Source organism: Dermacentor albipictus, chromosome 9 (assembly GCF_038994185.2).
Source record: "Dermacentor albipictus isolate Rhodes 1998 colony chromosome 9, USDA_Dalb.pri_finalv2, whole genome shotgun sequence".
NCBI classification, from domain to species: domain Eukaryota; kingdom Metazoa; phylum Arthropoda; class Arachnida; order Ixodida; family Ixodidae; genus Dermacentor; species Dermacentor albipictus.
Window position 1 is genome coordinate 15,714,297 of NC_091829.1, and position 27,846 is coordinate 15,742,142.

Consider the following 27,846-nt stretch of genomic DNA (forward strand, 5'->3'; position numbering starts at 1 on the left):
TGTGGTTACTGTCCAGTCATAAGAAACTAGCATGACAAGTGAATAAATATCATTGTATTATGTGCACAACGCATAGTAAAGCTATGAGCAGCGCATGGCCGCTAGAAGAAAGCAGAGAGGATTCTTGCCCGTAATGCGGATCGCAAGACGCGAAAACGTCTACGTCAGCTACGGCGCCGACCGCCGACGCTGAGTCTTGCGAGTGAAGATTTGCGAAACCGTTGTTTTGGAATATGCACCCTGTTGCTCGGTCCCAATGCATATGCCTCTCGAACACGCAACATTTATCGCAAGCGGCGTGCTATCGCAGAGGCTTGCTCGGGGCCCGCCAAAACAGGCCTCAGCAGAAGCAGCAGCCGCAGCTGCATTTGCAAAATCGAGTGAACTGTCCATCACCGAGACATCACACGACGGTCTGCAAGGGCAGCTTCCTAGTTGCCCTCTCGCTCCCGATATCAGCGCACACAAGCGCGTGCTGTGGATACTCAAGAAGACCTGAGCCGACTTCACAATCGTGTAACCGGAGCCACGACCAACAGTCCAAGCGCGAGGCAGTGCTTGAAAGAAAAGTTCCACTCGGCCACCTCCATAGGGCTTTCGAGGAATCGGCGCGCCGCAAAAGGCTACTCTCCCCTTTCTCCCGCTTCGGCGTCACGTGACCCGCCTGAGGCCCCTATCGTCTGAATCGCAGTGAAACGCAATGCTCGTCTGCTTGCACTCGCCCAACCTCCTCTCCCCATTGCATTGCAGCGCCTTAGTACCGGGCGAGCCGTGGTACTTAAAGGCGACCCCGAGGGTTCACGAGTTAGAGCTCCGCTTGGAATGGAAGCGAGTTCTTGAAGGACCGCCATGAGAGTTCTGTGGCTATCGTTGCTCGTCGCGGCCGCCTCCGGTAAGTGGACATCTGCCTTCCTTGCATGTAACTCTCGAGTGTGTCTACAAGAGGCTATCTGTGGTTCAAGCGTACAGGGCAAAGGGGGCGGCGTCGGGGCGGTCCAAGTGGGCACAACTTTAAGCTTTTTGAGTATTCTTACACGGGGCACGTTCCAGTCATGTGCTTGGCGTCTAGCCATTCCTGCGAAGACATTCGAAGTTAATGGGCAATGAAGTCTTATGGTTTATATTAGTGGTGACATTTAAAGAAATGCAGGCGCTCGCCTACATGGAAGGCACCTTTCTAATGGGAAAGAGTAGGCAGCAGTGAGCTACTCCTCTGGACACAATTGTAGGTTTCACTGCCTTGAATAAAAAGTCGGAAAAAATAGAGTAATAAGGTTGAACGGCAGGTTAACGTAAATACCTCATGCACGTATATAGATATTCAAGTGTCTCTCAATCACTCAAAAGTGGTCACTGAGGACGGGTGAATGTAAAGAACCACCAAGAAACTCCTTGGGATTTTCTAATTCATCAATGCGCTAGACTATGTGCTGCATATCAAGTGTCATAGAAATAATTTATAGCACAAGCCATTTGACAAATCTTATAAGGCGTCTTGAGCGCGCAGAAATCTATTGTAACCTTGGAATTATAGTGACACTTTATCAAATTGTATCATAGCATTCTGAAATCAAGTAATACAAAGCGGGCATGTACATATCTGCATATACACGAGTGAATGAGGCAGTCCAGCATAGAGAACTGCTACTACTCAGCAAGAAAATTTTAATTGGTTTGATGCTTTGAGCACTGCGAGGCCTCACAAAGAAGCCTACTACACATAATCACAATGAGGATATATGGCGGCGAACAGGAAACTGGACACGATGCAAATGTCAATTTGGAGTTTCGGCTTGAGGCATTGAGTTCCTTCTTTTTGTTGCATAGATTGTTCATGCGCCCCACATTCCAACCTAATCTACAGGCCAAATTCACAGCATTTGGTTCTGACTAAGCTCCCACTTCAAATTCATAGCTTTGACAAAGGCACGCAAGCGTCGTTTCAGCTTAAAAATCTGAGCTTCAACTCAATGGTGGCAGCAGTGCTCGGTAAAACTCATGCTGACCCACAGCGGTAGGGTGCTGTCGCATCTAACCTTCCATACGCATAAGCAAACGAATACAAAGCCTTCCAAGGCACTTAGCCACTGAGCTACTACGACTTTTGTTTCTTTCTCATTGTGTTGTGCCTATATGCACTCTAATTGAAGCCATTACCCCAGTGGAAAACGCTAAAGTCTGATTCTCTCATACATCCACCTTCTATATTCATACGAAGGCTGCATCTCGAATATTAAAAGCGACATCGCGCTCCATACCTTCAGATGCACAAAGCAATTGCTTTTTGAAAAAAAAAAAAGGAACAGATTGGTTGTTCCCTTTTTCACCTCTAAACAATTTTTGCGCTAGGAAATAAAATATATATATTTGACGCATATCCTTTTGTTCTTTACCAGGCTTCGAAGTCGGCAAGGAGTACGTATATAAGTACAAAGGAACACTGCACGTAGCCAATCCCGAGCAGCCTCTGCAGGCATCGGGAATCGCCTTCCGAACCAAGCTTATTGTGCAGCCAAAGCCTGATGGAACTCACTTCAAGGTAATACACTTCATGGAATTAACGCGGCATATGCATGCATGGTGGCCGTATGGAAAGAAAACACGAATTGCGAATAGAAAAGGGTCGTTGAATTATGAAACGGAAGGCGAAGTAAAGAGCAGGCGCATGAAAGAAACAAGCTTTAAGGGAGGAGGATCTTGTGCAAGGGGAGGCAAGAGCCGTGGTGTCCCATGTGCAACAAGCGAAACAGAGAAAGCGAAGGTCGAGTTTTCTTCATTCTTGAGAACTAAGCATTTATCAGAATATAGCGTGGTAAGAGAACGTGCTGGCACTACCTCGCCCTCAAAATATTTTAGTTGATCAGACTGAATAATATTCTACAGTAATTGGTTAGTAGTGTAAGAAATGACAGCCATAATAATAAATTGTCAAACACCAGTGCTTCCTTCACGAAAAGATTACTCGAGTTGAAGCCCAAAAGCAACGAAAATAAGAAATTTGCAAACTTGCAAAGCGTCTGCAGCGAAAATGAGTTGGCTCGAGTGGAACCGAGAACAGCAGTGTTCGAGTCAAGCGCCCGTTGGTCAGCTCGACGTTCCGAAAATCTCTGGTAAATGGCATGGAGGCAGGGTTGCAGCATAGGGAGGCTCTTAAACATTTGGTTCTACTAACGGTAACATAAAACGAGAACTTTAAAGGCCTCTTCCATAGCACTCTAACAGGGTAACTCGAACGATTCATTCGTGCGGGTGGATGAACGCGTAGTCCCTTTAAACCAGCGACTATCTAAATAAGCAACTGCCATGGTGGATTGTGAAGTTGGCGTTGAGTTGCCAAACCCGACAGCGCGAGTGCGATTCCCAACCAAGGTAGCGAGCCAAATTTTACTGTAACGCCTGCAGCAGGCAATTTACATGTTCGAGCTAAAACGGGAGAAAAATCGCTTGCTCTCGCTTCCGCAATGCCGTCATGAGACTTCATCGAAAGCAGCTGGACCCACCAACGCTGAGGGCTGATTTTGTGATCAGGAGAACATTCTAAATAATACATAATTGTTGGTATTGGGTAAAATAAGTGAACAAAAAGTATGCATGTCTGCTTTTCAAAAGAAGGAAAAATAGTTTGGTCTTTGCGCCGCGCGTAGCTACGTCAAGTGCGCGTGGACTCCGAAATGGAAGCGGCGTGCGGCGTAGCGTAGTCTACCGAGTCCGCCGCAAGGAACCGCGATGAGACCTTTTTTCGCCGCTACACTCAGCTTCTGCCTGAGACTTCGCCCTCTTGGCTTCTCTACTGTGTAGCGTCGAGCGCATTAGCTGAGACGAAAAGACCGAAAAAGGCGGGTATCCGTGGGATAACTCCTCTTATAGTTTAATGATACGAAAAGTATGTTCCGCATGAGATTCATGAGAAGCCGCCTTTAATCAGTGAGGCCATTCCTTGATTGGCGAGAAGATTGTTACAGGGCCCCTTTAACAAACGCCGGGTGGTAAAAATTGATCCTGAGTCGTTCACTGCGATGTCCTTCATACACAGATCGTAGTTTTCGCACGTAAGAACGCAGAATCTTTATTTAAGCCTAGTGCTGTGCTAAGCCTCGATGCCCTGCTACATTCCAAGGGCATAGCATCTTTTACCACAATCTACAAAGCGACAACTAATTCAATTCACGCGCTCTGGTCGTTTCAGATCGTGAACTTCGAAGCGGACTCCTTCAACTCGGAGCAGATCGACGTTGCTCACAACGAGTTCAACTACGCAGCAAACCCGAACGCCGCTGGTGATCTAGAGCACCCATTCGCCGGAAAGTTCGACGAAGGAAAGGTACGACAATGCAGAAACATTCCCTTGTATGAAAGCGACTCATTGTCCTGGCCTATTCACGTTGTTCGTACACAAAAAGAGTCATTCTGTAGATAGCCAACGTGCATGAAGACTAATTGTTTGGTGCTTACGATATTCACGTGTTCCATTTATTCTACTCCAGCTCGAAGAGTTCTCCATCGGCAAGAACGAACAGCTGTGGGTGAGGAACCTGAAGAAGGGAGTTCTATCCCTTTTCCAACTCGACCTTGTCAAGGGTCGCCATGAGCACCACGACGACAAGGGGTACCACGTCAAGGAGGTGAGCCAGGACATGTAACTTGTAATAGAAGTTATGAAAGCATGTTTGTGGTTAAGAGCGCCCAGGACGCTGTTGGTCCATATGACGTGAGATGGATTCAACAGGGTGGCCAACCCACCTCATGTATCTGACCCGCCATCTTATGTGTTATTAAATTTTTATATTTTCGTACACGAGCAAATCCAGCGAGAGTGACATGTGCCCTTTTTGACGAAAAAAGTTGGCCTGAAGAAAAGGAACCGATATTTCGTGGTGCAGTGAAGTTGACTGCTAACGAAATGAAATACGAAAATCGCTGATAACGTTAATGGAGCTACACTTCGACATTTCGCAAGAGAAGGTCACGAATTCGTAGTATGAAATCATTGAGATAGCAAAGGTGAGAGCGTAAGTTCAGGGTGGCTTCAGAATGAAGAATGGGAAGAATAAGTATAAATTGTCGCCTAACAAATACGCATACGTATTAATCTCAACATCACTAACATGGATGAACACGTGGCAGATACCTAGTGCCGGTAAGCGTGCAATAGAACATTACAATGGCTCAGGGATGCTCTTGAATATGTTAGCCTACATTGCACTTCATTCCAAGGCTGTCGGTGTTGGCTCCTTACAAAGCCGCCGTTTCATAGAACTGAGCCACTAGGCCTGCTTCTTGGTTGTTCGGGCGAAGCCTGATTACAGATCCGAGTGTGATCTTTTTGAAACTAAACACACATTATCGCAAGGTGACCCTTTAAGCAGAACGTGAATAAGTGAAACAAGCGCCCAGCTTAGACCACCAGTTATTGTGGCTGTGACGTCGACCGCTTCCTTCTTCCTTTCGATGAACAAAGTACCAGTCGCAGCAAAGTATGCGCCGACGCAAGTGCTACTTCATGGGTACAATTTATGGCGCTTGAATATGCGAAACGTTAAAGACCACATCGAACGCTTAAACTACGATCCCATGTCGGCATGACTGCACAGTCTATCACTACTCGAACATCGCTTCGCAGCTGCCCGATGTTGCCTGGCACACGAGAAGAATCTGACGGTGAAAGGTTTCATGCACCTGTTACACCATCAAAGCCGCTACCCTTTCTTGAACTTCGTTGTGTGTGTGTGTGTGTGTGTGTTTGTGCCAATAACGATGGATTCCACAAATGGAACCAATCAGAGAAAACAAGATGACCTAGTTCATGCACAATTTCTAGTTCATGCGCAATTTCTCAAAAAAAGAAGTAGAAGTAAGCCATTGCGACAGCTTACCTAGACGCATCCTCAAAGTTGAACTAAGTACCCCTGCACTTTCTTTCACCCCAGGACGGTCTTCATGGTCCCTGCGACACCCTGTACATCGTGCACGAAGAGGAGCACGATTACATTGAGGTGACCAAGGTTAAGAACCTCGACAAGTGCGACCACGAGCATTACGGCTTCTACGGACACCAAAAGGAACACCAGTGCATTAAATGCGAAGCTCTAGCAACGGTGAGTGTTTGCCTGCCTTCGGAGTCCAGTTGAACCAAGGCTTTACTGAAATGCTTGTCTGATTCCACGGTAAAGCTTTACCGTATGATTCGGTTTGTAATTTTCTTATTAGGATGTAAGCTTTTATGAAGTAATTAAATTACAATGCATTGTCACTTTTCCTTAAGGAAATATCGTGACTAAGTGAGATCTAAACCTAACCCAGCCTAACAGAAACGAGCTTTCCTCACTTTTCCGGACTTGCGGAACAAAATACTGCAAACTGCATTCATCATCAAAGGTGTGCAGTTCTCCTAGGTATTTGGTTTCGTAATTAAGGAGATAAATTCTGCCAAGATCGCACCGAGCTCCAGACTGCAGTAAAAAGGAAACCATCAACGATAATATTTTGCGTACACTCTGGACAATGTTGGTGCTCCCTAGGCGACGCGATACCTCAACTGAGATCACTGCCATAAGGCATTCCACTTGACTGTGCCTTGAAGCAGGATTCATACGTTATAACACTCTTCCCTTGATTTTAGCCCGAGAGCCGCGCTTCGTGAAATATACGTGGGATCAATCTTGCTCAATCGCTGTCATGCTTCGTTTCCTCTATTTAGTACCCCCACACCGCCACCTCCGAGGTGTACTATGAGCTCAAGGGAACCGCCCAGCACTACGTCATCGGCCATGCGTGGGGCGAGTCGGCCCAGCTGTTCAAGCCTCACGGCGAAGGGAAGCAGTTCCACGTCCTGCTCAAGTGAGTATTCCGTGCAGTTTTTCCTATTTTCCACGCTGAAGGACATGGAGCCACAAATGCATGCACTGTGAACTGTTAGCTCAAATTTGGAGTCTAGGAGTGCATTACCTAGTAGCCCTGTCACACGGGTACCCGCGAATTCCTTTGGACTGCTTCGTCTTTTCGTTAATATTAATATGTAAAGTTGAAACTTAAGATTAAAGTTGGGTGCAGACGTGCCAATGGGCCCTTTGTGGCTTCTTTAGAAAGCTTGTTAAGAGTCGCTAGACGTTGGCCACAACTCCGTCGCCATAACAATTGAATGACACATATATTTCTGGAGTTCAATGTTGTTTGCGGTTGGTCAACGTGATCAAGGCATAATTTTCAGACAGATTGTACTGAACTACAAGAACTATCTGCAAAATATAGAGGCAGGAATCTAGCGCCGCCTGAAGGATCTGAATAAAGTTTTTCGTACCATACCACACTGTGCACAAACTGTCGAAAGAAACACAGCTTCACCAACGCTCGCAAGCTTTTTATCTGAGTATTCTCTGTTGTTCGCAGTTGCCTCCGTTGTCTCCTAGCACGGCTTGAATGCCTTTTGTTGTTTTCAAGCTGTGGAAGAAAAATACAGCCCTCAGAGACAATGTATAAACTAATAATGGAAACGAGGCAATAGTTCGCGTGTTGCTACCGCTATGTATATATATATATATATATATATGCATACAAGACGAAGGATTTCGTGCCAGATCCGAAGGTATAACATTCAAAAAAGAAAAAAAAACGAACCTTATGGCACAAGTCTTTATTGACGTACTGGCCTGAGGACCGGCTTCCGTCGAAGTGCACCCACTCCAAAAAAAGGCCGGTCCTCCGGCCGGTATGTCAGTACAGACGTGTGCCATAACGTTCGTACTCCGACGAGGGCCAGTCCTCCGGCCGAAACATCAGTGAAAACATAAGCCCTATATGAGTTGATGGCGCGGTGTCAAAACATAAGCATGTAATGGTAGCTATTATACACTTGCGCCGAAGTCTGGGTCTTACGTGCGCCTATAAGCATGCGCATAACGCTAATATTGGTGGAGTTAAAAAAATGAAAAAAATAAATCGCAGTTTCGCCGACAATGCGAAGCATCGCTTGCGAGAGCAAATTAGTAGACAGCTATACCAAGTAAGGATAGTAGCATTATCGGCCGCATAAACTTCTAAAGATTCTCTTATAAACTACAGTAACAAGCTTTATGTCAGGCGAGCACATGCACGGATGAGCACATCTCAATCGATGACCGGGGAAGCTCTCTGTCAGAAAGCTGGAGTGCGCGCGGCAGCAGTAGCGAGCGAATCGACCGACGTGCTGCCTCGCATCAGTGCGAACAAAGCCGGCCCATGGTGGACTCTTTCCCAGTCACAGATTACTTTTAGGAAAGAACGTCCCCCGTGACCACGCACCACCGCAGCAGCCACCGCAGTAGAACGCACACTCCTCTTCCCCTCCCCCACTCCAGGAGCCTTGTGCGCGACGGAAGACGGCGCGATTTCTCCCCGCCTTCCTCCCATAGGCACCCGAGATTGAGCCGCTATTGTCGACGCACCCTCGCACGCTTTCACTCGCATGTGTTAGCGCCCTTGGACTCATAGAGAAACTCACGGCGAGGGCAAAAAAAATGCGCCTGGAGTTTCAATATAATTGAAATCGCAATAAAAAAAAACGGAAACCATATTTTCCATGCCTGCCTTTCTTTCCCACAGCCGCACTCTTGACCTGGAAGAGGAACACGACGCCGCGACGACTGACACCACTCTGCTTGAGGCCGGCGAGAAGGAGCATTCGCTTGCCCAGGAATTCCCCGAGACCCACGACTTGGAGAACCCAGAGGAGCTGAAGCACCCGAACCGCCTTGTGACCCACTTCGGCCTCCTACCCAACAAGGAGAACGTAAGCGCGCCCACAGTAACTCATTATGCGTTGACTAGAAGCGCATATGACAATGTTAAGCTTCTGTTTGAAAAGCATTCCCGCGTTAAAATTATGTCAATAGTGGCCTTTGTTGACGAGACAATTCTAATTGCAGGTCCCAAAAATTTTCATCCGTGCTACAAATCCTCAACGAGGAATGGTGGAATTAAAAGTTTCATACGCGACGTTGACGATCTGAAGGCTGCGATTTCCTAAACAAAAACGCTGGCATAGAATTCGAATTTTGCCCCATAGCACAAAACTCGCACTAATGGGTAGACTGAAGGGTGTGAAAAGATAGCATGAGTCAGGTTCCTTGACGAAAAACATAAAAATTAGCGAACCACGCTTTCTTTAATATTCGAACGAAAGAAAATCAACTTTCCATAAAAGGTTTCAGTAGAGGCGCCAATGCTCTTCCTTATAAACGAAAGTTGCTCCGTTGGCAGAAGCAGTACTCTCAGTGGAAGTGATGCTTTCGATATCCTCTAAAATTCCTCAAACGCATTACTTTAAACAAAAAAAATACATGCCCCTTTTCGAAGCGGTTGCAACAGACGGTTGCAACAGCGGTTGCAACAGACATCTTATTCTTGAACTGCCTTCCATCACTTAGGTCATTCAATGGTTTGCTTGATTTAGGATTTTCGTTGTTCACCAATTAAGGTCCATTCCAATCATTTCTCACCTCCCTCAGTTCGCGGAAGGCCTGAAGAAGCTGGCGCACATTGAATACGATGATGAGGACATCAAGGAGGTCGACAACAAGGAGAGCGGAAGCCTGCTCTTCCTGATGCTCTTCCACAACTTCATGACGTTCAGCTACGATGATATCAACGACGTCTACCAGAACCATGTGCTCACGGCACCAGAGGACATCAAGGACAGCCTCCAGTAAGACGTTCAACAGCGAAAATTAATGACCTGTTGTGGATCAACGGCTGTGACATTGCACGGCTATGAACGAGGTCAAGTGTTCTCCAGGCAGCTGAGGATTTAGATGGGGCCGAATCGTAAAAACGTCCGCCTACTTAGATTTATGTGCAAATTTAAGGGCGTAAGGAGGTCTAATAAATCAAGACGGTTGGCAATAAAATAATGAGGCTGTGAAAATTCGGCCAAAACAATTATATCGGAAAGAGTTTGATATGCTTGATCGTCGACGGCCAAAATGAACGAATTCTGATTGGCATTGCCACGGTGCACCTTTCACAGACACGTCTTCCTGGACCTTCTCGCGGCGGTCGGCTTGAACCCACACGTCACCTACGGTCTCAACCTGATCAAGCACAACGAACTGAGCGTCGACGATGCTGACCGCTTCTACAACAAGCTTCACCTCAACTTGAAGGAAGTCAGCCCTGCCCTGCTCCGCGAAATCGCCGTAAGTGTGATTGATGAATAAGGAAGCAGTCGTAAGCACAAGTGAGCGTAAATTATTTGAATGTGTTTCAACTTGTACAATCACTTTTGCAGAACTTATGTGGCGTGGTTGATTAGCTCGTTGTAACTTATTTGTCGGCCACAGTAAAGATAACATGGTAGCAGAAACAGAAATAAACATTTCCAGGTCGTTATGTGTTTCACTAAAGGTGTAGTAAGCGGGAGATAACGCTTTGAGGTTAACACGCTTCAAGGGTGGACATTTATGCAACAGAGTGACTGATCTTTACGTTCCCAAGCACATCTTGACTACTACCGCAGCCTCAATATCCTTCGTGTCCCATTTGTTACTGTGAAAGTTTGGCACTGGTACATTGTTGGATTTCAAGAAATGTGGCTGTACCGAAGCCCCAGTAACATCTTTCTTGCGTGGCTAGAATCACATCTGATGCTTCCACAACAATGATGTTAAGTACGACAATTATAATTGAAAAGTGGCACGTGTGCTCGCAACAGTCACCTAATTTACACTCTAAGGAGCCATCGTCCCTTTATTTGATTTTCCCACGATGCCTCAGTGAACGTGCTGCGGCCGCAGTCTGCCTAGAAACCTTTAAGCTTCAATCCTAAGATTTCGCCATCCTCGCATGTACCAGTTTAGGAGAGGTTACAAGAGGCTGAAACAATAAAAGTAGTGATCAAATGCACTTCGCCTTACGCTTAGTAGTAATCTGAAAAGGCGCTACGTTGGATGGAATACCAGTGGTGGGACGGTGATAGAGCTATCGCATGGTGAAACACCTCTTTCATTAATACAATTACCGATTCTGGTGTCGCGCAGGACTCTTGCAAGTCTGATGCCGTCAAGAGCCACCGCGAGATCTGGACCTCGTGCAAACTGGCCGCAAGCGCTATCGCCGGCGGTAAAGGATGCAAACACGCTCACGACGACCACGAGGAGGACAAGGGCACCTGCAGCCTCGAGCTCGTCTCACACATCTTCAACGTGAGTGTCTCATCAAAAAACTCGCAATCCGAACGTAATCGACCATCTCATTCGCCATTCAGCAATTTATGCGCGGCTTTGACTGTGAACAAAACAGTCATTTGTCGGCTTGAAAGAAGCCAAAATACGTATAAAATATCTAGTTTGTACGTTCTGACAGGTCTTTCTTATTTTTGCACATTTTTTTTGCAAAAATGTTTATGCTTCGCTGACAAGATTTGCCCTAGATTTCCGATTTCAAACGTTCCCAACTATATTCTTTCACACACATAGAATTCATTTCATGTATTTATTTATTTATTTATTTATTTATTTATTTATTTATATGTACAGCTTTGTTACCTCCTTGCCCTGCGCATAATTCTAAGTAACAGTAGCATAGTCAACCGAATGTTAGTATGCAGGAGCCGGTCATGACCGTGCTCGAATTATTAAACGTCAATACACGAGGCACTTCTTTTGATTTGTTTGGTAATTAAGCACGATGCCACAGCGCCATACCTGCATAATGGGGCAGGTGAGAAGCGTGAACGCCTTAGAAGGTCAGGAACAATTTGTCTTACCCGCTATACCTTGCTCTTTGACAGTACTCGGTCACACCGAAGGACGTCGAGCACGAGCCCGAGTACGAAAGCACGGTCTTCCTTCGCTCAGCCGGCAACCTGGGCACCCGCAAGGCCTTGCACTACCTGGAACGCTTCATCTATCCCAAGTGGCACGCGAATGAGCACAAGAGAATGGCCGCCTTGTGGGCCCTGAAGCAGGCCTCCAAGCACCACCCTGAGCTGGTAAGCTGCCCTGTCGGAATAAACTTGGCCTTTTTGCATCATTCACGCAGCTACCTAAAGTTTCAGCAAGGCATAAATGTAGCTGTCAAAAGTACATATCATCAACGTGCTGTTTTTACTCTTTTAAGCCCACTTTATTCAGGAGATTGAAGAAACGAGTAAACTTTGCTGCATGATCCTGTTCTAGTTTTGTAATCATAAGTGATAGAAATTTTATGGTAGAAGTTCCTTTAATAAAACTGCCAGCATGATCACTACGTCATTTACATCAAGTACTTATTGATGCTCAATGGCTTTCGATACAATCTTTTCAAGTGTTCGCTTCTTCGCGAGCCTACCTGGGATTTGCTTGTAGTGCTGGCATTTGTTCTGACTTCAGTCTGTAGTCGTAGCATCGATGCTTTACTGCCTCGGATGGTCTGAGCCTTTGGACATATTCCAACGGCCATGTCTGCATGTCGCTTACAGGCTCGTTCCATCGCACTGCCCGTGTTCCACAACACGAGTGAACCGAGCGAGGTCCGTATCGCCGCTCTCCTCGTCGTCGTGGTGACCAACCCGGATCTCTACGTTCTGCGCCACATCGGCCTCGAAGTCCTTTCTGACCCCAGCGACCAGGTCGTCGCGTTCGTCATCAGCGCTTTCCGTGCCCTGGCCAACTCCAAGTACCCATGCCACAAGGAAATGTGAGTATATTTGCGTAAGAGCAAACGGCATCACTCTTTGTTTGCCATCGTTTCGAAGAAGAAAGGCGAGCCTAGTTGAAACAATTTGGTGGACAGATGAAATAAATCTGCTTATTGGTGCAGATTTCTATTTCTCTCTCTCCGTAGCAGGCCCTGATTATCCCCAGCTGTAGTTCTTCGTTTTGAGCCAGTTAGTCGTGTGCCTTCACATACAGCGCTATGGATATCGTGCACATTCCCGAACTGAGCTACGAACTAATTATTTTCTCGCGCAATATTCTGACAAGCGCTAAACGAGAGTGTTTTGGTGTGACCTGACGTTTGAGAAAATTAAGTTTTAACTGACACCGCTATTACGCGTACGTATATGATGCAAATTTACACCAAATAACAACACGCGAAAGATTTACGTGATTTCTGTGCCCCTTTATCATGCAGCGCCCAGCACCTGCGCTACGTGCTGCCGCTGTGGGAGACCAACCGAAGATTCAGGAAGCCTATTGACCGAGCCTCATCCCACCTTCTCATCTCTTCTGGCTACAACCGTAAGTACGATTTTCCCACCACGAAAGGAAAGGCATTGCAATGGCCAAACAAACTCTCCAGTCCGCCATAAACTTTGCACTGACTCGCTGGGCTCAAGCGAAGTTCCGGACCACCAAATAAAAGCTTGTGGAGATGCGCGGCGGTTTTGGCAGCGCAAATGCTAACATCCGAAAAAGCTTGCTGGCTTTTCATACGTTTGACCTAAGGTTGTTTCTTTGAGAAAAATGAGGCACAGATTTGCCCTTACATTATTTATTCACCATAATACGTATAACAGCAATGTGGTAACATCTTTCCTTTCTTCAGCGAAGCTGTTAGCCTGTCGTTGGTCGAAATTTAAATGTGGGCTGATCCCGGCTACTGTGCAGGGCCAGGAGAAGTGGTTCGTACCACCATAACGCAAAGGCTTTAACCATTCAGTAAAATGAAGCGAACAGTGCATAGAATTTTTGTAATCACGCATACAACATACAAAACAGCAAGCGTTACCATAAAGAACAAGCACGAAAGAATTATCCGAGCCCCATAAGTGATAATAAAGCGCTGCTCATAACAAAGCCAAGCATGTAGCGCTCTCCGCATACGTTTTCTGGTAAACATTCTTGTTGCAGAAGCTGCCCCACCAACGGCAACTTGCGAAGTGGCGAGTGACTTTCCTAGCCTTTCGTATATAAACGGCAAGCCTATCAACTGATGTCAATGTTCTCGCAGCAGCGCTATGGGCGGCAGCGTGCTCTCAACATTCTCATTACTCTAATTGCCACCACTACAACGATTACTCTAGAGCAATAAAGCATAGTATGTCGCCCTCGGCACATGTGGTGGTTTTCAAGAGCTTCGCTGGACCTCCACTTTCGCAGAGCCGGGATGGCGAGTCAATTTTTCTTTTCACCACGGCCTCTAAAATATTTTCGCAAATAACAAACTAAGGAGAAATTCCCGAAAAAATTTCATTGGTAGCGGCAGTTGCAATAGAACACACCAAAATGAATGGGTTGGCATCGCCTTCCGTCAAGAGTCTTCTTCAAGCCTTTGACATCAGCTATTCAATGCAATTTTGTTTCCATGCTACTTTTTCAAAAGAACCTTGAAACGTTGCCTGGACTAAAAACTGCGCTCTACAGCATGACACAGGGCCGGAATCATTCATCTACGCTTCCATTGTTTTGCTTGTTGGTATGCATTGTTGGTATAGTAGTTTAGACTGAAGAAGGTGACGTCAGGAGAACAGCACAGAAACGGTGCTATCTTCTAACATCAACCTGTGTTTTAATAAAGGGCGATGGATGTCAAATATGGCACATCATGGAACTACCACGCGATACTTAAATACAATAGATATAAGTAGGACAGCGAGTGTAAATGCGGCACGATACATGGAACACAAGATCGACGCTGGAAACTGGTGCCGTACGTGTCTATCTATTTTTTTCTTCGCAAGCTCTCGTCGTGTTTGCCGTACATTAATCCTGCAAATCATGTCACAGATGCGCGCCAACGAAACAAAACGAGGGTGAAAAGTCGCAGCGAAATGTATTCGAAAGTCTCGAATAGATTGCCGTTAGTGAGTCAAGAAAAATGATAGTTATCTTCTCACTGCAACGCAACCTTTCTCTCCATTGTGTGCAGCCAAGTATGACTACGGCGGCTTGACCCTGGTGGAGATGATCAAATCTCACGATAGCTACTTGCCTCGCAACCTGTACATCACCATGAAGGACTACGTCGCCGGACATTCCACCGACACGGTCGCCTTCTCGTTCGAAAGCTGGGGCCTGGACAAGGTGTTCAACCGTCTCGTTGGACCGCAGCCCGGATCGACCAAGAACCTTTGGAACTTCATGGGCCGCCGCCGCTTCCCGCGTGACGCATCGGCTAAGGAGCGAAAGGAGATCGAGGACGCCGTAAGTCTTGACTAGACCCTGCGCATGACCCCTACCACATAAATGCAGGGAGTACAGCTAGGGCTATGCATGATTGTATGGAAGATTTTCAGTGGTCAATCAAATATTGCAATATCTCTTTATTCCTCGAACCCAAAAGCCGATGTCCGCGAATTCGAATATTTATTCAATTTATTTCTAGATATATTGTGCCACCATATCTTTTTAGCACTGCCGAGGTATGGATCACGGGTCATGAATATAAAGGAAGCCCACGTAATTTTCAAGTTATTCGAAAGATTTGAAGTGCATATGGAAGCTATACCAATGCTATTCAAAAACTGCTCGACTGGACGGCATTCCTGGCCATCTTACTATTCGACTCGGCGTCACAATCATTCCGCCCACATTCGATAACGGGCGTCACAATTCCCCCTATATTCAAGTAAGCAAAAACAATTCGTTGCGCCCCATAAATGAAGCGTTTCCCTTTCGCCTTCTTTTTGCATTCGGCAGCGGCTTTGACTCTATGGGTAGCAAGACATAGCAACAGTTGTGGCGCTGATTAATCATGATATATCAATATAGGGCAGTTAATCTAGACATCATCAGCCTATGGATTGTGGGTGCTGCTAAGCGCCCAGCGTAGGCGGTGGAAGCGAAAATCAACAAACAGAGCTATTTATTCACCAGTTGCTTTACTTCGATCGTTCAGGCATACAGCCCTCCAGGGGCTGTATTTCATCTCCGAAGTGCTGAATACAGTCTCACTGATTAAGTTTCGCATCAGTAACTGTGGTTTTAGGTGGCTCGTGATTGTGGTTACAAGTCTTCTCGCGTTTCTTTGGCGGAAGCGCTAACCTATGTATTCCGGTTGTATAACGTTGTATAACTTCAAGCACGTATAACGTGTTTGAAGTTATTTCGGTTTTACGTAGCACAGCCCGCGATGCCAAACGTGGCAGAAAGCTGTAGTAGTATGTGATTTATTTCGAATTTCTGTCATAACAATTCATTTTGCCCGCTCCTAAAAGCTTCTCCTTTCCCTTTTTCTTTTTTTGGTGTAGCTTCACATTCACGACCGCGAATACGACCCCGTGTACGCACGCATGAGCCTGTCCGTGTTCGGAAAGGCCGTTGACTCCTGGGACTTCGACGAGAGTATCCTTGACGCCATCAAGTCCAAAGGTGGGCCTCAAAATGCCTACTGACTTTTAAACATATTTCTAAACCTCGTGGGTCTTATATGAAATGTTAATGCATTAGGATAACAGTTATGCATGCCAGCGCTTCTTTAACCATACCTAAATCAGTTTTCAAAGACCACAATAGGCCAATGGACTGTCGAAAAATTGCCATCTATCTGATGAGAGCCAGCTTGTATTCGTCAAAACAATGATTACCGGTACACAGTGGCAAACTACGCGGACTTCGATGTGACGGGATGTGGTGTCGTCTAAATGTCCATAAACCTGATATTTCTTACTTTAAATAGTGTTCCCTGAGTAAAGCTACTTTTTTGCGGGTGGGCGAGTGGGATACCTGGCCGTTTTGGGGGGTCTATGTCGGTGACTGTGTTGACAAAAATTGTGTGCCACAGGGATGACTAGGCATGTTCCACTGTTGGTAAATGGGAATGTGTACTGAGTATGTGCCGCTAGGAAGAATGAATATGTGCACTTGGCATGTGCACGGGGCATGTGTATTGCGGCCACAGGGTACGTTTCACTGGGTTTTCATTGCTTTCAATTTTATATTTTTCCATTAGAAACACTACAACTTATTTTGAATGTAAACACCAGATAATCTAATCTTCACATAACCATTCGGTATACAACAGCTACAATAATCACAAGCCTTCACTACAAATGAACGCTTCGCGTTACGTAGACGTCAACCAGTCGTGTTTACCAAACTTATTTTGTCTCAACATAATGAAAGAGATCCTTAACGCTTCTGAGGCTGTGGGAAGTCTGTGGTCACTGTCATAGTTGCCGAATAGGATGCATGCATCAATTGCAAACACCAGTCACAAAAATTGCAAAAGATGTCATTCCTCAAGAATTATGAGGTGGCTGCAACCATTTCTGTGATATCTCTGTGTATGAGAATGCTAATATATTCTAAAGCATCAACAATACTCAACAAATAACGCTGTCTAGTTGATTTCATCCGCCTAAGTATTTGACGCCAGCGAATTCTTTCATGGCAGCTTACAGCGGCTGTGTGAACTTAATTCAATCGTCATTTTTACAGACGCACCCGAGAAGACGGCCCAGAAGCTTTTGGGCAAGGCGCTTCGCAAGAAGACCTTCTACCTCAGCCACGACATGACGTACCTCAATCCCACTGAGCTTGGCGTGCCGGTGTTCTTTGACTTCAAACAGGCAGAGTTCATCTACGCTCGCCGCGAGAAGATCGACGTAACCCACGGCGACAACGCAGAGATCCACTTGGACGTGAAGCGACACTATCTGTGAGTGGGACCTGCCTTTCAAAACTCTTGCGAGGTCAGTGGTGGCACACAAAGGCGAGCAGTAACCGTAGGCTTGTAATTTTCGACCAGTTGTGACAATGAGAACTTGAGAGGAAAGCGCCGGAATCCTTCATTCAGAACACTAAGAGATTGCGGATTCGTAAAGCGGATCGCTTGCTAACTGACTGTATTATGCGGCCATTAAGCAGCACATACAGAAAAGAAGCCAATGTAGAGAGGGACAAACATGCTGGGTTACCGTAGCCGCGGCCCGCATCAACAAAGCTGGTAGCGGTATCTTGTGATGCGTTATGCAACTGCAATGTATGTGAATCACTTTTTAGTGAGTGTCCTAGTCGGAGGAAAACTATGAAAGCACTCCATGTTAACAATTACATTGCTATCAACGCCTTACAGCGAAGTAATTAGAATTCAAATAATAAGTCACTGCAGTATTACCGTTGTCACAAGATGTCGCTACTAGCGTTGTAGCTGACGTGCAGATTTCCGGCAATACGGCATTCGGCAAATGGTAGCATGTTAAAGAAAACGCGAAAGCTCTGTGTTACTTCTACGACGACGCAAACATGGCAAATAGCCTGAACTTCTTCACCGTTCTTTCTTCACCTTCTGAACAGGTACGAGAGCCGTACGCAGCAGATGCTCGGCTTCGCATGGACCTTCGCCAGGGCATCCCTGGGCTCTGGATACGATGCCAGGACCGTGGTCTCTTGGCCGCTTGACCTCAAGGTCACCCTCGCACCACTGGAAGGCAAGCTCAGCCTGAACCGCCCTCTTCACCTGCCCTGGAACGCGGTCAACCACCACTTCCACCCCTTCACCTTCAACATGCCCTACGACCTCACCCAAGACCACGCCAATGCCATCACTGAGATCACGGCGAACCAGAAGCCCCTGTACCGCCCGGATGAACTTCTTGAAGTGAGAGCAATAGGGAGCTTCGCTAACAAATTGAATGTTTGTCGATATAGCGAAATAACATGCCGCATGACACTTTAATTAAGCACTAGCCAACCTGCAGGTGCTTGGAGCTGATTGAGAAAAGTATGCGTCTAATATCCCTACGAGATATTCTGTGCACATTCTCAGAATTTCGCATGTCCTATGTGTCCTTGCGCAAAAAGCAATTATTGGTGCACAATGATACGAGTCTTGAGCAAAGTAAAGTGCTGTACTAAAGTTGCTTGTATCGAATGTAATCTTCAATGGCGTAAACAACAATGCTAAATGCAAACAAAATAAGGGGAATAAAATGAAGGTTGCACCTCGAACAGCTAAGGACACATACAGCAAACTACGGTTCTAACTGTTTTAACGGGCAGTGATGTAAGCGGTCACTTGCTTAGAGAAACGGCGAACAGATTTCTTGCGCCAAGATTTCCCAGACGTGATTAGTGATCTTTTCGCGCCCTCCGCAGTTTGACCGCCGCTACTTTGGCGACGTCTTCGGTGTGGCCATGAACGTCAAGGGCCACCTCATCAAGCGGGGATTGCACAGCGGACTTGACGAGTTCTACCACCACATGACGTTGCGCGAACGCTTCTACTACATCACCATCAACCCCCACTGGCACCCGCGTAACTTCAAGCTCTACTTCGAGCCTGCCGGTGATGCTCCAACTAAGGAAGTAAGTTCTCCGTTTCCATCTTTCCTATTACTTTATAGATATGAGGCAGACTGAGCGCTTAGAATAGGAAACTGTTGCAACAAGAGTATGCATAACATTCCCAAACAACACCATCATGGTTACTCGACGTGTAGAATCTGTCAGGCAGACTCGTTATAAGTGGCGTACAGTTCTACGAAAGTCATACATATATTGAAATCAGAAAAATACAGAACAGGGACAGAATACAATACAGGGACGGGGAGACAGGGACAAACGAAGAAGAAAACCCACAGCGCTGGCTTGAAAACTGCCTGAAGTTGTCAGGACAACTTTGTCCCAGTCTCTCGTGTTGTTCTAATTTTAACATGAACTACCAACATGCCCAAGCCTCTACCCTTCATATATATGTGCATGATGTGCCTTTAATCATTCGTGAGAATATCTTGGCGTGTTTTTAGATGCACATGATTTACATTTCAAACCGTTTTGTTACACGCAGCAGAGAAGCTCGAGTGACGCGCTTCTTCGCGATGGCATTAGTCTTAGTCGCGGTGAACGAAAACCGAAGTATTTAACGTTAGTTCAATCTAGTTGAACTGAGAGCATGCGGTAACAGTGCACAATACCAAACGTAAACAACTTGGCTCATTAAAACTTTTCTCATGCAATGGCCCCACAGGATAACATGTGAAGAACCTAACAGTATTTTACCGTTATTGCGTTCAACGGAGTTGACAAAAGCGCAATTTTAAAGAAGATGACCGACATTTCTAATAGATGATCTGATTCCGATGTGCAGATGGACATCGACATCGCATACAAGTTCTTGGAGCCTGACGATGAACGTCACAGCCACTTCAAGGTTCACGACCAGATCGGTGATGATCCTGAGGTGCCTTCTACCCACGTGCTGAACATCGACGTGAACTTCAAGGGTGACGCCAAGGAGCGCAAAGTCTCCACCGAGCTCAGATATTCGTTCAACCATGATCTGTTCAACCACAAGTTCCAGTTCTTCTACGATCGAACGCCATTCAGCAGCAATGACCAAGAAGGAACGAAGGTGATTTTTTATGGCATTTTCCGCTAAATTCTACGGACATTGAAGTTAACAGTTTTCATACTTGTAAGCCGTGCTGGGGAAGTCTTCCATTCAAGCTTTCTGGAACAGATTCCTTGAAAACGGCGATAAATGTCGAAAACTGTCGCTTTTATGAAGATTTCTGATTTCACATTATTCGAGCGCTGGTTGCTACGATGCCACGCTTTGATTGTTCAAATCCTAGAATGTGAAGTTGACAGCTATATTGATTACTTAATAGCCGTTTTCCTTTGTAGCGCGAACCTGTACTGCAGAGCTGCACAAGCACTGAAGGCAGATAGAAAAGTTACCTAAAGATCACTAAATTTGTTAGGCTGTTTACTAAAAGATGACATATCACTTACTATTGTTTTGTTTGCCGATTTTCTAAAATATGAGCATTTGATTCACATAGAGAGTGTACAGATTGCACACGTGTGCTGGCCCATCCTGCGAAGATTTAGGAAAGCGTGCTGAGTAACCGCGATATAAAGGCAACTACGCTGCCTTCCTACGTGTTGCCGGTAATCAAGGAGGATAAACAAATCAACCAACAGCAAAACAAAACAAAACAGAAACAAAAAAGGGTGCCAATCTGATGATTTTCAATGCTTTACGCAGATCTGCCTGGAAGCGTCAGCGAAGTTCCCCAAGCCTGACTGGTCACGAGCAAAGAACCTGGCCACCTTCTACCAGGGCAAACACATTGACGCCAACCTTGACATCCACTATGGAAGCAGCTGCGAGGGCCAGTCTAGCGTGAGAAGAAATTGTCTTTTCTGTTAACAACGTCTATAGCAACGACTCTCTATAACGTAATCGACCGCAACCATCTGATTAAGATGCTTTGTGTCCCAGACTATCCATCCATACCATTAGATGAATGTACTTGCTTCTGAACGTACTCTGCCGAACCACGCACCCAAATGTTACACACAATGGCACATCAAATACAAAAGGTCCGCATAAAAGCAGAGAATTCATAGAAAACCACATATCGTAATAGCAGTAATTGCGAGATAAATAATTTAATAATGATGTTCAGATAGAGACACGTAACTGATGAGTCCCACGTTCGCTAACATTTTTTTTTTGCAAATGTGGGAGCAATAACTACTGCGATGCAAAATCGGGGACCGGTGGGCGCAGAGAATAGGCTCATACTAATATCTAATTTCAAAATGAAAGATATGAGCGACTATTGAAAATGTGGTGTTTGTACACGTTTACGGAAAGTACTTTCAGCAAGGTAAAGCCAGCCCCTTAAAGCCCTCACTCTCTTCGTTCTCGTAAAAAACAGATCAGCATCCACGGCCAGTACACGCACACTGACAAGGACGAAGAGCAGCTGGTGAACGCTGCCGCCGGCAAGCCCATCACCGGAAACCTGCGCTACAACGGACTCCACAGGATGGCCCTCCACTGCAACGCTGGCCGCGAGCATGGCATCCCCTTCAACTACTACTGCATGAAGTTCCTGCGACACTCCAGCCGCCTGGCCAAGTTCACCGCGGACGTCGAGTGGAAGAACTACCAGCCGGTAAGGGCTACTGCCTGCAGTGACTTCATTGCTGACTCAATTCACAGGCAACCACAGCTTCTCCGTTGTGAACTTTTTTTACGATATAGAACTGAACAATGAGGTTCATGGAAACAGTTCAAAAATAGAAGGAAGGTACGGAAGCCACTCAGCACAAAAACTTTTGGTTTGAAACGCTGGAACACAGGTGAAAGATAACAGAAAAATAAAATAGAGATAGGCAGACTGTTGCCGAAAATTGGCCTGCAGCATTGACGCGAGTTGACATCTGGAAGCACCTAACCTTTTACACAAGTATGTATTCCTTAAAAGCCCCACAATGCCGGTTCAACTTCCCAAATCAACACAAGGGCTATGAGATCCCTCGCATTGGATGCTTCTAGATAAATGGTGACTCCTTAGCGGGAAACCTGAACGGAGATTCCTTAGCGGGAAACTACAGCTCAGTATATAAGCATTTTTCTATTCGGACACCTTCAGACAGTGCTTGGCATGGCCATGGATTGCATATGATGCCAAGTACTCTGCAGCCAAACGGCTTTTTCGTTGAGCTACTGCGGTGTGTAAAACCAAGTTACTGAGCACAAAAGAAAAAGATCTGGGAAAGAAAGTTCACAATTGTGGTATAGAAGTTCTATGAACAGGGACAAAGTGTTTCAAACAGGCGGGGAGGCGTTTTGATGGGTGGATTTATCTTTGTCGGATAAAAAAAAAGTGGTACTGGAATCCTGCAGATGCTCACATACGCAAGTTATTTCTCTGCTGCGATTCAAAGATGCGAAAAGGTTCGAACCATCTTTTACTTTCATTTCCTCCCACCAGCTGCTCAACAAGCTCTTGCCCGTGCACACCAAATACCTCGCCTTGAGGCCAGAACACGGCGGCTTCTTCGGAATCATCCGCTCACACTTCACTGGCGAAAACGGCAAACTGCACCTGGTCTCTCAAGTTCCTTGGTGGGACCTGAAGGACAAGCCGCACACCGACCTTGTCATCACCACCGAGGACGGCCAGCACTTCAAGCACTGGAACGTGCCCACGTTCAGCCACATGCTCGAACCCAGGGTTTTCTCATCGCTCGGATACACCAACATTGCAGAGTACGCCAAGCAGTACAGGCACAGTGAGTACTTCTCCAGAACGATTCTCTGACACTCGAAAACGCCCTTACTGGTTCTTAAATGCTATCACGTAATCCATTTCTTTTACGAAAAAAAGGCTTCTTACCCACAGCCAATCACAACTTTTGTGCATTTGGCATATTGAAAAAATTGTGACGAGTACCTTTAGAAAGAAGCGCCGCGTTTCGGTACAGCTTTTATAAAGCTCATTGCCTAATGAAATCTAATGATCACTCGACAATAAATGTCCAACAAATGCTTTAACACGTGCACCTGTCACTACAATAATGCACATGTAATCCTTAACACTGACCACGAGTAAAACGAGACAAGTTCTGACGTACGGCCCAGTTCAGAAAAACACAAGCAAACTAGGTTTTCTTTTTTCAAATTTGCTTAGAGAAAATGTGTAGTGCTTCATAACATTCTCGCATTACACAGGGCACTGCGACCTTCAGTCATTCAGCCTGCGCACCTTTGATGGCTCCCTCGTCCAACTTCCGGAGACTGATTGCTACAAAGTGGTTACCCGTGACTGCTCTCCCAACAAGAGGTTCCTGGTCCTGGCCCGGTCCACGAACAACCCTTCACTCACCAAGGTCAGCTCATACTTCTAGGACTATCTCAAACTCAAAATGCATATCACAGAATCTTGATTTAGACAAGCAGACAAGCAAGGGATATCAGTGGGCCTACACACTCAATTTTAGTAGCTTATAAAACGAATGATAAATTATGGAAATTTGATCAAGGAGGCAGGCGATGAAACAATGCAGAAAAGCTCAATGCGCAGTTTCTCGTGCTGCCTGAATGGCGAGGCAGACTAGCGCGATAAGAATAAATAAGTCAGCGTTTGCGACGCTTTCGTTTAATAAAAGTAGAAAAACCTGAAAGCCGCCATAGCTTCGCTGTCTGCAAAGCGAATAACGCTATGTTAAAAATGCATTCACATTCTGCCGGCTGCGATCTCATGCGCCTTCGTAACTTCCTGAACATTTCCAGGCTCTGAAGGTGTTCATCCACACAACCAAACTTGAGATACTACCCGTAACCGAAGACTCCGGCCTCATCGTACGCGTCGACGGCAACAAGGTCGACGTTGTGCCCGAGCGTCCCTACAGTCACACCGACCACGACGTCGAGCTCTTTGTAGTGAGGACTAGCGACAAGTGGTTCGAGGTGACTTCGAAGTCCTACGGCCTCTACCTGACCTTCAATGGAAACTTGCTCTTCGTACAGGTTAGTACCCTTTTCGATGCCATTTCGCTACTTGAAGTAGATACGGAAGCAGCAAACGAAGAAGCTTTCGAGTGAGAAACCTTGAACACTCTAAGCAATACAGCAGCAAGTTTACTTAATATGCGTGCACCTTAATCAGAAACTGTATTTTGAGGAGGCAACTGTTGATTAGAGCACCCTTCATTCTTTGTAGCTTAAACGGAAGAACAATTCGAGAGGAAATTTGATTTTCCTCCAAATATTAAGCGTTTGGCAGGCATTCTCAGATCATGAACAGTAGGTTGCCGTTATCCCTCAAGAGAAAAGTGTATAATAGCTGTGTCTTACCAGTACTCACCTACGGGGGGTTCTACTCAAATTGAGGACGGCGCAACGAGCTGTCGAAAGAAGAATGATAGGTGTAACGTTAAGGGACAAGAAAAGAGCAGATTGGGTGAGGGAACAAACGCGAGTTAATGACATCTCAGTTGAAATCAAGAAAAAGAAATAGGCATGGGCAGGATATGTAATGAGGAGGGAAGATAACCGATGGTCATTAAGGGTTACAGGCTGCATTCCAAGGGAAGGGAAGCGTAGCAGGGGGTGGCAGAAAGTTAGGAGGGCGGATGAGATTAAGAAGTTTGCAGGGACGACATGGCCACAATTAGTACATAACCGGGGTAGTTGGAGAAGCATGGGAGAGGCCTTTGCCCTGCAGTGGGTGTAACCAGGCTAATGATGATTAAGCGAGACCAGACATGACTGATTCCCGTAGACACAATGATAGTGTCCGCTTCCACGTATGCTTTTCGACTGTCATGTACATGGCTGGCACTTGCACTGCCTCACAGAGTTCGAGACGCTCATAACAGACGTCAGTCCTGTTATCCGCACCAGCTTAGGGCTACGAAGCGCAAGGTCGTGGATGTCCATAGCGGAGTTCTTTGGAGGTTAAGTAGCCGACAATAAGATATATAGTTCGCAGTCTGAGTACATGATAGCGCAGCAGACGCTATATCAGAAAACATCCTGGAAAAGGGAGAACACTACACGTATGATGCACTGTTTTCTGACTTGTTTTCCGTATCTTTGAAAGGACTGATTTTGTGGCTGTTTTTAAACTGTTCGTTACCTATTTTTCTTTGGAAGAGTACTTTTGGGTGACTAAGATTTTAGGGCTTTTTCGGCACCAACGTTACCACGAGCCTTCCACCTTTGTCTGCATTTCTTGTTTATGGTCCTGCTCTAAAGCTTTAAAAGAATGCCGATTGAATGGACCTATAGTGCTCCCTGATATACCGATTCATGCGGTCCCGGCCCTTCGGGTGCTTGTTACGCATTTTCTGAAACATATTACTTTTTCTCCATTATATTAGGAGTTTATGCCTGTAAACATTCTTTCTGCGGGAAACTCTGGGTCTTTTATTTCTCTCTAAGAAAGCAATGGCACTGGCTTACATGTGAACTTGACCTTCGTTTCTTGCAGACCGCTCCATTCTACCGCGGTAAGCTGTGCGGCCTGTGCGGTGACTACAACCTTGACAGGAACCACGAGCTGTCCGGACCCGACGGGCACCTGTACAACAGCACCCTAGAGTTTGCCAAGAGCTACGTGGTGCCCAGTGCCGACTGCCACCCACCCACCCACTGAGAGGACCGTTCCTCGCGAAATCACTGCGTAACCATCAGCCCCGAGCCTACGCACTGCGCGCGGCCGCAGTTCAAGAGGTGAAGAAGAAGAAAAGGAAAACGCCTTCCGGCCTTCAATGTTTCTGAAGATGATCAAGGGCGGCAGCAGGCCTCGTGGAGCTCGCAGTATCGCACGTATTCTTCAGAGCACACTGCCATGAACGGACTGTATATTTTATCAGATGTATAAATAAACAAGTTTGAAGAGTCACATTCGATGCATATGGAGCTTCACTCTACGCAGATACTTACAACACTGGCGGTTACCATATTTAGCGTAAATGGCTGTTACGAACGCGATCAACATTGAAACGACTCATATGTATTCAGGTTCAGATCAGCTTGTTTTCTTTTGTTTCATTAATGGTGCATATCGGAGATGATATAAAGAGTTCCCACAGATGGAAGATCTACACTCTAAAAAAAGTTTACATCCCTTTGGGGTGTATATCTGCCACGTAACAACAATCGTCATCTGCCTTGCTTGCGTGTCCTTTCTTGAAAACACCGCGCCGCTACTTTCCTGTCCGCAATGCTATGTCATGCTAATAACACGCATACCGTTCGTTACTGGGAAGCACCGGGCTCGCAGCATTAAAGACAGGAAATGCGGGCAAAACAGATGACGTTCATTGTGTGGCAAGATACGACGGAAATGGTGTAAACTTTTCTCAGAGTGTAGCACGAGCTGGCGTTCATAGTCGAATTGGACTACATTAATAAAAGGGTGTCGACAAAAAGTATAAATGGCGGCAAAACCCACCTCACGACGGCTGTCGATGCTAACGCGATTAGCATTCCAGCAAAGTAGCGGCACGCCGTATTTCTGGAGTCACGGTTACATACCACGTGTAGTAGTCACTCTGAGACTACCGTTGCCCTGGCTAAATACCACCTACTCCCATGTCATCCCACTTCACCATGGCACTCATTTACATGGGCGCATGGGCATTACGACTGCATAACGCTGACGTAATCATGACGACAGAATTCCTAAATGATGACGATGGCATAATGACGGCGACATGAGGACAATGTGAGGACTACCATTGTATAATGACAATGAGATGATGGCGAAAATGATACGACAACATGACTATGATGGCATTATCAGAATAGTCATTCTTATCGTGGTACTGCTTCGCGCGCGTGTGTGTGTGTGTTTCATCAATGAGGGTCACCGTGTGCAATCACTTTTAACAGACGAACACGTGTGAATGGTCCAGAAGCAGTTCTGGGGTGTGTATGCGTTAGGTGGTGTGTATGTGTAGGTGTTAAGAGGTGTGTATGTGAACAATAATATAGCTGTCACTATTTCCATTTCTGTATTAATTTTTTGGCACTTTGAGCTCATCTGTGAATTAAAAGAGTAGCACTATAGCCGGCGCCGTCTAACAGGCATTCTCGTTCGAGATTTCTGACCTGGACAAACTGTTCAACCAACTCGTCGGACCGCAACCCGGGTCGACCAAGGACTTTTGGAACTTTATGGGCCGCCGTCACTTCCCGCGTGACTCGTTGGCTAAGGAGCGAAAGGAGACCGAGTACTTCGTAAGTCTTGCCTACACCGTGTGCGTCACCCCAACCAAATAAATGTAGGCAGTACGCTAAGGCTATGCAAGATGGCGTAGAAGATTTGGAGTAGGCAATCTAGTATTTTAATGTGTCTTTAGTCATCTAATCTGAAAACTGACGTCTGCAATTTCGAATACAGAATCAAAATATTTGTAGATGTTTTGTCTAATAAATGACTGTTATGTCTCGATAGTATTGCTGAGTCTAGGATCAAAGGATCATCTTTATCAAGCCCACCCGATTATTTTCCAAGTTATTCGTAGGATTTGCATTGTTAATAAAGGGAAAATCAGACATCCACCCGTTCGTAGCAATTGCTACAAAGGAAACCCCCACGTGTTCCTCGAAAGAAAAGCCCCTCAGTTGAAGAAAGATTCGTCCTCCTCCGTGACCGGGTTTGTCTCCAGGACCAGGACAAATTTATGTGGGTCTCCTCTG

General features: G+C 46.0%; 1 protein-coding gene and 1 long non-coding RNA gene across 2 annotated transcripts in view; one reads left to right on the forward strand and one right to left on the reverse strand.

The window, feature by feature from the left end:
• Nucleotides 1-27,846, reverse strand: part of LOC135903673 (uncharacterized) — a 222,405-nt gene that overhangs the window by 97,652 nt on the left and 96,907 nt on the right. The window lies entirely within an intron of this gene.
• Nucleotides 755-26,046, forward strand: LOC135903664 (vitellogenin-6-like). Its single transcript, XM_065433989.1, has 25 exons — nt 755-892; nt 2,397-2,539; nt 4,187-4,321; nt 4,485-4,622; nt 5,928-6,095; nt 6,698-6,837; nt 8,578-8,764; nt 9,483-9,679; nt 10,001-10,169; nt 11,010-11,174; nt 11,762-11,962; nt 12,431-12,648; nt 13,087-13,193; nt 14,824-15,098; nt 16,145-16,265; nt 17,334-17,553; nt 18,192-18,495; nt 18,993-19,202; nt 19,984-20,247; nt 20,887-21,024; nt 21,566-21,805; nt 22,628-22,928; nt 23,368-23,525; nt 23,929-24,165; nt 25,631-26,046. The coding sequence occupies exons 1-25, from the start codon at nt 850-852 to the stop codon at nt 25,793-25,795; spliced, it is 4,644 nt and encodes a 1,547-aa protein (XP_065290061.1). The 5' UTR covers nt 755-849; the 3' UTR covers nt 25,796-26,046.